At 39.6% G+C, this 11042-nt stretch overlaps 1 protein-coding gene across 1 annotated transcript in view; it reads left to right on the plus strand.

Annotated features, from left to right (window-relative positions):
• Window positions 1-11042, plus strand: part of Ppp2r3c (protein phosphatase 2, regulatory subunit B'', gamma) — a 20144-nt gene extending 9102 nt beyond the window's left edge. Inside the window, exons 5-9 of the mRNA XM_013012240.1 lie at window positions 2133-2188; window positions 2278-2353; window positions 4440-4576; window positions 9848-9985; window positions 11031-11042. Coding sequence (XP_012867694.1) covers window positions 2133-2188; window positions 2278-2353; window positions 4440-4576; window positions 9848-9985; window positions 11031-11042 — 419 coding nt within the window. The remainder of the gene's footprint in view (window positions 1-2132; window positions 2189-2277; window positions 2354-4439; window positions 4577-9847; window positions 9986-11030) is intronic.

The raw sequence follows: 11042 nt of genomic DNA on the forward strand, positions 1-11042 counted from the left end.
TGGGGGAGGGACATACAAGGCAACAAAGACATAATCTTATAAATATGTTAGAATCAATCTCATGAAAGATCTTTTCTTTTTTTTTTTTTTTTCAGTCGTGGGGCTTGAGCTCTAGACTTTGGAGCTGTCCCTGAGCAATTCAGCTCAAGGCTTATGCTCAATCACTTGTCCCTCTGAAATTTTGCAAAAAATAGCTGTTTTGAATTTTTTTAATGTATCAGGCACTATGCTAAGCATTTTTCTTTTTTTATGCCAGCCTTTGGGGCTTGAACTCAACACTGTCAGTTATCTTTGTGTTTAAAACTAGTGCTCTATCACTTGAGCCACAGTTCCACTTTTTTTCCCACCTTTTTTGGTGCTTAATTGGAGATGAGTCTTGGACTTTCTTGCCTGGGCTGGCTTTGAAACATGATCATCAGGTCTCAGCCTCTTAAGTAGTTAGGACTACTGGCATGAGCCACCAGTGTCCAGCTTTCAATGGTACTTCTATATTTGTCTGCCAGTATAGTACTAGGGCTAGAACTCAGGGCTTCTTGATCTTATTCAATTTTTCTCATTCATGGCCGATGCTCTACTACTTCATTCACAGTTTTGCTAGTTAATTGGAAATAAGAGTCTCTTTGGTTTGTCTGCATGGGTTGGCTTTGAATCTTTTGTTGTTGTTGTTGTTGGTCGTGGGGCTTAATCTCTGGGCCCGGGTGCTGTCCCTCAGCTCTTCAGCTCAAGGTAAGCGCTCTACCACTTGAACCACAGCACCACTTCTGGTTTTCTGGTAGTTTACTGGAGATAAGAGTTTCACAGACTTTTCCTGCCTAGGCTGGCTTTGAACCAAGATCCTAAAATCTCAGTCTCCTGAGTAGCTAGGATTACAGGCATGAGCCACTGGCGCCCAACTGGCTTTGAATCTTGATCCTCAGATCTCAGCTCTTGAGCAGCGAGGATTATAGACCTGCCAATTTTGAGATTGCTTTTGAAATAAACCTTTAAAATTGTTTTTCTTCAACTAAGTTACAGTTAAAAAAAAAAAAAGAATACCAGGGGCTGGGAAGGTAGCTCAGTGGTAGAGCCGCTTGCCTTGCATGCATGAGGCACTGGGTTCAATTCCTCAGTACCACATAAGCAGAAAAAAAGCCAGAAGTGGTGCTGTGGCTCAAGTGCTAGAGCATTAGCCTTGAGCTGAATAGTTGAGGGACAGTAGCCAGACCCAGATCCCAGATTTCAGGCCCCACAACAGACAATACATATATACATATATATGTATGTATATATATGTATGTATGTGTGTGTATATACACACACACACACCAATGCCAGCAACCAGTGGCTAATCAGGAGGCTGAGATCTGAGGATTACAGTTCAAAGCCAGCCCAGGCAGAAAAGTCCACAAGACTCCAATTAACCACCAGAAAACCAAAAGTGGTGCTGTGGCTCAAGTGGTAGAGTACTTGCCTTGAGCTGAAGAGCTCAGGGACAGTTCCCAGGCCCAGAGTTCAAGCCCCACATCTGACTCCCCGCCCCCCCCATCCCCCCAAAATACCAGGAAGCTGAAACATGTTTTGTCAGTGAGGAATAATTAAAAGGACAGGGGCTAGATGAATGGAGAGAAGAGTGGCTCCATGCACACTTGTGAAAATGAAACCATGGAAACTGAGGGGATAGGTGGGGGCTGGGACAGATTGGGAGAATAATGGAAGGGGTGACATTGATCCAGATACATTGTACTCATAAACTAATATGTTGAATTGAAACCCCTTTATATGATTACTTAAAGATAATAAAAAAAATAAGTTAAAAAACAAGTTGTTCCTGAGCCAGACACTGGTGGCTCACACTTGTAATCTTAGATGCTCAGAAGGTTAAGATAGCTGGTCACTGGTGGCTAACACCTATAATCCTAGCTACTCAGGAGGTTAAGATCAGAGGATCGAGATTCAAAGCCAATTGGGGCAGGAAACCACCAGAAAACCCAGAAGTGGCACTGTGGCTCAAAGTGGTAAAGCACTAACCTTGAGTGAAAAAGCTCAGGGACAGTACCCAGGCCATGAGAAGCCCCATGACTGACAAAAAAAAAATTTGAAAAACTTAAAAAATAAATTGTTAAGTGAAATTATGTTTCATTTTGTTTTTAAAGGGAAGATAAAAATTCAAGATATTTTAGCGTGTAGCTTCCTAGATGATTTACTTGAGGTAAATATGCTTTTTCAAATATTTTTAAACTTAATTGTATCACTTTATATTTGCCATCTTCTGATTATGTCTTTGTGTTCTGTGTTTAGCTAAGGGATGAAGAACTGTCTAAAGAGAGCCAAGAAACAAATTGGTTTTCTGCTCCTTCTGCCCTAAGGGTTTATGGTATGTTCTCATATACAATTTGAATTATTCATTCCTCAGGTAAGTGGGTTTCAGAGGAGAGTTTTATACATAGTCTATTTTACCTTAAGTTAAAAGTATTCTAATTAGGATCTTGTATTCTAGATACTAAGAATAACCCTTTTTTTTGCCAGGGCTGGTGGCTTACACCTATAATCCTAGCCACTCAAGAAACTGAGATCTGATAATTTTGGTTGGAAGCCATGCCAGACAGGAAAGTACATGAGATTGTTATCTCCAGTTAACCACCAGACAACCAGAAGCAGAGCTGTGGCACAAAGTGGAGTGCTAGCCTTGAGCAGAAAAGCTCAGGGACAGCGCCCAGGCTCTGACTTCAAACCCATGGACAACAAAAAAAAGCCGGGCACTGGCATTTTATGCCTATAATCCTAGCTATTCAGGAGGCTGAGATCTGAAGATCACAGTTCAAAGCCAGCCTGGATAGGAAAGTCCATGAGACTCTTTATCTCCAGTTAACCACCAGAAAAGTGGAAGTGGCACTGTGGCTCAGTGGTAGAGTGCTGGCCTTGAGCAGAAAAACTCAGGGACAGTGCCTAGTCCCTGAGTTCAAGCCCCACAACTGACAAAAAAAAAAAAACTTTTTTGGAATACATTTCTTTCCAATAGAACAGATGTAATTTGATCTTTTTTATTAACTCAGATATCATTTATAAATGTTATCTTTGTGATAATTTCATTAGTTTGTTACATTATCCTGTTGAATTGTCTTCTGACTCATTTTGGTATCCATTATATAAATTTGCAAATTGATAGCATTTAATTGTTTCTTATTCACCCCTCCTTCTAATTTAGAAACCTAATAAGGTTCTAAAATGTTACAAACAAAATACAAAAATATAAGTGAATTAGGCACCTGTGGCTCACACCTGTAATCCTAGTTACTCATGGGGCTGAGATCTAAGGATTGAAGTTGGAAGACAACCCAGCAGAAAAGACCATAAGCCTCTTACCTCAAATTAACCAACACAAAGCTGGAAGTGGAGGTATGCTCAAGTGGCAGAGCAATAACCTTGAGCAAAAAAGCTCAGAGACAATGCCCAGGCCCTAAATTCAAGCCCAGTACCAGCACCAAAAAACAAAACAAAACAAAAATAGCCCAAAGACATTAGCCTTCATGGTAGGCTTTCTTTGGCTATTTCTAGATTATTGGTTAATCTCCTTTAGATTCCAGCCATATGTTGATGGCTCATGCCTATAATTCTAGCTACCCAAGAGGCTGAGATATGAGTATTGGGGTTCAAAGCCAGCCCTGGCAGGAAAATCTCTGAGACTCTTCTATTAACTACCAGAAAACCAAAGAGGCGCTGTGGCTTACAGTGGTAGAGCACTAGCCTTGAGCAGAAGAGCTCAGAGACAACATCCAGGCCTTGAGTTCAAGCCCTACAACCCCACAAACAAAAAACAGAAAAAAATTAAAATATCACTGATTTTTTTTTTTTTAGTTGGTTGTGGGGCTTGAACTCTGGGCTTGGGCACTGTCCCTCAGCTCTTCAGCTCAAGGTGAGCACTCTACCACTTTGAGCCACAGCATCACTTCCAGTGTTCTAGTGGTTTATTGGAGATACGAGTCTCACGAACTTTCCTGCCCAGGCTGGCTTTGAACAGAGATTCTTAGATCTCAGCCTCCTGAGTAGCTAGGATTACAGGTGTGAGCCTCCGGCATCCAGCAGTATCACTGATTTTACTATACATAAGCCATTACCCTGTGACAAAATTAATTTCAATCCAAATATTAGCCCATAAATTGAACATTCTGTTAATGTCCAATCTTTGACTAAATTTTTTTGTTTTTTTTTGGGGGGGGTCCGGTCGTGGGGCCTGAACTCTGGGCCTGGGTGCTGTCCCTCAGCTCTTCAGCTAAAGGCTAGCACTCTACCACTTGAGCCACAGTACCACTTCCGGCTTTTTTTTTTTTTCTGCTTATGTGGTGCTGAGGAATCAAACCCAGGGCCTTAAGCATGCAAGGCAAACGCTCTACCACTGAGCCACCTTCCCAGCCCCTTGACTAAAATTTTTATAGTCCTAAATATCTTATCTTTTTCCCTAGGTCAGTATTTGAATCTTGATAAGGATCACAACGGCATGCTCAGTAAAGAAGAACTCTCCCGCTATGGAACAGCAACCATGACCAATGTTTTCTTAGATCGAGTTTTCCAGGAGTGTCTCACTTACGATGGAGAAATGGTAATTGTATAAATCTTCTGATAAGCTTAAAAATTAGGCTTCTAGAGTTTCTAAGAGATCTTTATTGGTGTGAGTCAGCATTATTAGTATAATGAGTTACAGTATCCTAAAAAGTATAAAACAATCAAATTACTAAGTATTTGAAACATAATTTAATTCACTGTAAAATATTTTTTATAGAAAACTTTAATAGTTTGTTGTCACAGGAGTATGAACTAGTAAAAAAAAATCTGAAAATTAAAAGATATTTTTACTACTTCCAAATAATACTTCAGCCATTAAATTACCAGGTCTAAAATAGTGCTAAATGTGCCATGATTAAATCAAGAACTAGGACTAGGAAGATGGCTTAGTGGTAGATGGTTCGATTCCTCAGCACCACATAAACAGAAAAATCCAGAAGTGGCTCTGTGGCTCAAGTGATAAGAGTGCTAGCCTTGAGCAAGAATCTCAGGGAAAAGTGCCCAGGCCCTGAGTTCAAGCCCTTGGGCTGCTCCCCCCCACCCCCCCAAAAAAAGAAGGAAAGAAAAAAAAGAACCCAGTTATTTGTCTATTGTTAGAAGCTAAATATAACTATATAAATTGATATAGAATTATCCTTTTTCTTCCCAAAATTCTTGTGAATGTGATTACATTTAACCTTAAAACTTACAGCTTACATTTATATAGTTGGATATAGATTTTTTTTAATTTCTCTTTGTTTTCAATATCCACTTCCCAAGCTAATGATGCTTAAGAAATAATCATACTGACAAAAATGGGGTTTAACATTTTATCAGCTTTAATTTAAGCAACTTACTGTTAAGCAACAGTAATGAAAAGAGGATGGGGCTGGTGCTGGTGGCTCACGCCTGTAATCCTATAGCTACTCAGGAGGCTGACATCTGAGGGTCATGGGTTGAACCAGAAGTGACACCATGGCTCAATCTGATAAAGCACTAGACTTAAGCAAAAGAGCTCAGGGACAGGGCTTAGCCCTGATATCAAGCCCCATGGGGTGGGGGTTGGGGGGAAATGGTCCATTGATCTACTGAGGGGCATATGGGTTGGTTCCATTATCTTAGCTATGGAGAATAATGCTGTAAAAAAAACATAGCTGTGCTGGTAGCTTTAGTATGGCTTTGTTTTGGGTAAATGCCCAGAAGTGGGATTGCTGGGTCATTGGGGAGCTCTATGTGTAATCTTTTGAGAAACCTCCATACTGCTTTTCAGAGTGGTTGAATACATTTACACTCCCATCAACAGTGCAGTAGGGTTCCCTTTTGGCCACATCCCCTTCAGTATCTGTTGTTATTAGACTTCTTGATTATAGCCATTCTAATGGGTGAGGTGGAATCTCAATGTTGTTTTGACTCGCATTTCTTTTATGCCCAGATAAGTTGAGCATTTCTTCATGTATCTATTGGTCATTCTTATTTCCTCTTCAGAGAAGTCTCTCGTTAAGTCTTTAGTCCATTTATTAATGTGGCAATTGTTTCTTTGAGGAATTGTTGTTGGGGGATTTTTTTTGAGTTCTAAGTATATTTTAGAGGCCCTAGTCTGTTGTATGGCTAGTGAAGATCTCCCAATCCATTGATCTTGCTAGCTATGTCCTTTGCCATGCAGAAGCTCTGCAGTTTCATGCAATCCCATTTGTCCAACCTTTCTTTGATTTATTGTGTTTCTGGTCTTTGTTAAGAAAATTTTGGCCTGTGCCAAGGAGCCCTAGAGTTTCTCCTATTCCTTCTTATGTTTTCAGGGTGTCTACTTTCACCTCAAGGTCTTTGATCCATTTGGAGTTGATTCTGGTGCAGGGTGATATATAAAGACCTAACTTGAGTTTTCTACAGGTGTTTAACCAAACCAATTTTGCCAGCACCGTTTACTGAAGAGGCTGTCTTTCTTCCACTCTATTTTTTTGGCTCCCTTATCAAAGATTATGTGGCTATAGGTCTGTGGGTTCATTTCTGGGTCTTCAGTTCTATTCCATTGGTCTTCATGTCTGTTCTTGTGCCAGTACTAAGCTGTTTTAATTACTATGGCTTTGTAGTAGAGTTGAAGTTTGGTATTGAAATTCTTCCAGTCCTGTTCTTTCTGCTAAGGATTGTTGGCTATTTGGGGTCTTTTATTGTTCCATATGAATTTTTGGATTGCTTCTTCTATTTCATTGAAGAATGAGGTTGGGATATTGATGGGTATTGTACTGAATTTGTAGTCTTTGGCAGTATGTGAGATATATATATATATATATATATTCAATGGAATTCTATGCTTCCATCAGAAAGAATGACACTGGCCCATTTGTTACAAAATGGAAAGAGGGCTGGGAAGGTGTCTCAGTGGTAGAGCGCTTGCCTTGCATGCCTGAGGCCCTGGGTTCAATTCCTCAGCACCACATAAGCAAAATGAAAAAAGCCAGAAGTGGCGCTGTAGCTCAAGTAGTAGATAGAGCACTCGTCTTGAGCTGAAGAGCTGAGGGACAGCGCCCAGGCCCAGAGTTCAGGCCCCATGACCAGACCCCCCCCCCAAAAAAAATGGAAAGACTTGGAAAAATCATATTAAATGAAGTAAGCCAGACTCAAAGAAATACAGGCCCCATTGTTTCCCTTATTTGCAATAATTAGTATATGTCTAGGATCTTATCAGATAAGCAGAAAAGTTCAAATGCTATGTACATATGACCATATTAAGATGATGCTAAGTGAAATGAAACCAAGATAAAGACATGAGGTTTTTTGTTGTTTTTAATGTACAATGTGATTTTTTTTGTTTCTTTTGTATGTTCTTTCACCTATGGTATATCCCTGTTATCACTGTATTTGATTTTGGTACCTTGCATCTTGTATATACATTATCTAATTTGGGGAGAGGAAGGGGAAAAACAAAATGCTGAAACAAGGACACAGGAGGACCCATTTCAACAATGAGACTCACAAGACACTATGTTGGAAATGAGCTTTACAACTTTTGGGTGAGGGGAGTGAGTGGGGAGGCAGGGAAGGGAAGGGATAGTAGGAGAAAAACAAAGGAGGGGGTAACAATACTTGACAAGAAATATACCCATTACCTTACTCATGTAACTGTAACCCCTCTGTACAGCATCTTTACAATAAAATAAAACTAAAAGAAAAAAGAAAAGAGGGTGGGGAAAGAACTGTCTGTGACTCTACTCTTGGCAGTAGACTCTAAGGATCCTGTACTATCCTAGTGACTTCTGGTTAATAATGAAAATCAGAGATCGTAAGTGAATACGAAACTGCACTTCTTTAATTCTTTTTTTTTTTGGGGGGGGGTCCGGTCATGGGGCCTGAACTCTGGGCCTGGGCGCTGTCCCTCAGCTCTTCAGCTCCAGGCTAGCGCTCTACCACTTGAGCCACAGCGCCACCTCCGGCTTTTTTCTTTTTGCTTATGTGGTGCTGAGGAATCGAACCCAGGGCCTCTGGCTTGCAAGGCAAGTGCTCTACCACTGAGCCACCTTCCCAGCCCCTTTAATTCTTTATACTGCAATTTATGCAGAAAGAAAAAAAATCTTCCAAGAATTTAATTTTTTTTTTCCAAATGAGAATCTATCAAGTACTTTTCACTACACAAAACAAGTACTGTCTATAAGAGTACCTTTTTAGAGACAAATTTGCTATTCAGGTCTTTTTTTCTTTTTCTTCTTTTCAGGTCCTGGTCCTTGACTCTGGGCCTTGACTCTGACTCTGAGCTTCTTTTGCTGAAGGTTAGCACTCTACCTCTTTTTTTTTCTTTTTTTTTTTTCCTTTTTTGGTCAGTCATGGGGCCTGAACTCTGGGCCTGCGCACTGTCCCTCAGCTCTTCAGCTGAAGGCTAGCACTGTACCACTTGCACATCAGCCCCACTTCCGGCTTTTTCTGTTTATGTGGTGCTGAGGAATCCAACCCAGGGCCTCATGTATGCAAGGCAAGCACTCTACCACTGAGCTACCTTCCCAGCCCCAGCGCTCTACCTCTTAAGCCACAGCACCACTTCCAGCTTTTTTTTTTCTTTTTGAGTAGTTTATTGGAGATAAGAGTCTCACAAAGTTTCCTGCCCAGGCTGGTTTTGAACCAGGATCCTCAGATCTCAGCCTCCTGAGAAGCTAGAATTACAGGTGTGAGCTACCAGTGCCCAGAAATTCAGGTCTTCCAAGCTTTCATTTGTATCTTTTTTTTGTGTGGATGGAAACAGATTTTCTTACTGGAAATCTTTTTTTTTTCTTTTTGCTGGTCCTGGAACTTGAACTCAGGGCCTGGGCACTGTCCTTGAGCCTCTCTGTGCTCAAGGCTAGTACTCTACCACTTGAGCCACAGCACCATTTCTGGCTTTTTCTGTTTATATATTGAGGAATCGAACCTAGAACTTCCTGCATGCTAAGCAACCACTCTACCACTAAGCCACATTCCCAGCCTGGAAATCATTTTAACAACATTTTAAACAACAATTATCTGTAAGTATCAGCAGATGGTTCTAGGATCAGATACTAAAACTTAACAGATGATGCTCTCAAGTTCCATATGTAAAATAGTATATTTGCATACAACCTACATACTTTCTCCCAGGATACTTTAAATCATACCTAAGATAAGTAGTATGGATATATTTTTAAGGACTAGTGAATGACAAGGAAAAAACAAATATATTAAATATAGTACAATTTATTTTCGTTTTGGTTGGTCGTTAGGGCTGAACTCTGAGCCTGGGAGCTATCCCTCAGCTCTTCAGCTCAAGGATAGCACCCTACCACTTAAGCCACAACTCCACTTCCGGCTTTTTTCTGCTTATGTGGTACTGAGGAATCAAACCCAGGGCTTCATGTATGTGAGGCAAGCACTCTACCACTGAGCCAACTTCCTATCCCCAGTACAACTTTTTTCCCAAAGATTTTCAGTCTACAGCTGAATCCATAGATGTAACTCACAAATGTGGAGGACTAGCTATATTCTACAATAGCAATTTAAATGTTATTTTTTTCTAAATAACCATATTGAAAAGAAAATACAAACAATGGCAGTGTACAATAATTTAGTCACTATATTGTCTGTTTTACTTTATGATAAGAGGTTTAAAATAGCAGATCTCTCTCAGGAAGTGAACTATGTCCTCCAATACTGTTTTACACTGGTTAACTTAGAATTCTTAGAAAGTAACATTAAATGTACAAATGGACTTATATTTTAGTAACTTAAAATAATTTTCTACTGATGATTGAGAAATAACTTCTAATTATCAGATATTCACCTGAAAATCGAATTTCAATTTAACCTCTTATGAGTATTCTCTTTTCAATAGGACTATAAGACATACTTGGACTTTGTTCTTGCCTTAGAAAACAGAAAGGAACCTGCTGCTCTGCAATATATTTTCAAACTGCTTGATATTGAGAACAAGGGATATCTGAATGTCTTTTCCCTTAATTATTTCTTTAGGGTAAGTATGGTTTACATAAAAAAAAACATTGTTCCTTAAGACTTATTTACCATTTGGCTTAATATACATACTGGTGACAATTTAACTTGTGACTTTTAAATTTAACAGAAGAGGTTAAGAGGGTATAGCTCATGCCCTGTCTAGTCTAGTAAGCACAAGGCCCTGAGTTCAATCTCTAGTACTGCTTCCATATCCCCTCCAAAGGAAAAAAAAATTAAGTTTATGAACAAAAGGATTTATACAACGATTGCAAAAAGAAATCAAGTCTGTTTAAGACTTAAGAAATGGAAACAGCTGGGCACTAGCTCATACCTGTAATCCTAGCTACTCAGGAGGTTGAGATTAGAGTATTGAAGTTCAAAGCCAGCCCAGGCAAGAAAGCCTGTGAGACTCTGATCTCCAGTTAATTACCAAAAGAGCCAGAAGTACAGCACTAGCCTAAAGGTTCATGGGCAGGCCCTGAGTTCAACCACCAGGACCAACACCATAAAAAAAAGAAATGTGAACAGGGTAAACTAAAGCTGATTTGATTAGATTGTAGAGTAGTTTAAAAAAAATGTAGAGATGATACAATGAATGTTTGAAACAAGGCAATTTATGTTTTGAATACTTCATATATGAACCTTCATTCAGCCACTGCAATAAGCTTGAATGGGAATAAATGTTCTCAGAAATGTGAAAAAAAATGTAGAGAAAAAATGCTAGGAGTTTTATAAGCCCTTGGAGGGGAGAAATTTGTGCTCTTTTTGATCAAAAATTTGTGTAAGCTTTAAGCAGTAGCTCCTAGCCAGGGAAGTGTTTTTTTCTTTTTGGTATTAGGACTGGCTGGTATATGTCTTGCAATCACTCTTACTTTTTGCTTTAGTTTTTTTTGTTGTTTTGTTTTGTTTTTTTGTAAGGTCTCATACTTTTTACATAGGCTGGCCTTAATCCAAAATCCTCCAACCTTCACCACATGTGGGTGGGATTACCATTTGGCTTAAGATACATACATGCAGACTTTTGGAGAAGCTTTACATAATTGTGTTATAGATTCTTTTAATAGGTGTATTATTAA

Source organism: Dipodomys ordii, unplaced genomic scaffold, assembly GCF_000151885.1.
Source record: "Dipodomys ordii isolate 6190 unplaced genomic scaffold, Dord_2.0 Scaffold16, whole genome shotgun sequence".
NCBI classification, from domain to species: Eukaryota; Metazoa; Chordata; class Mammalia; order Rodentia; family Heteromyidae; genus Dipodomys; species Dipodomys ordii.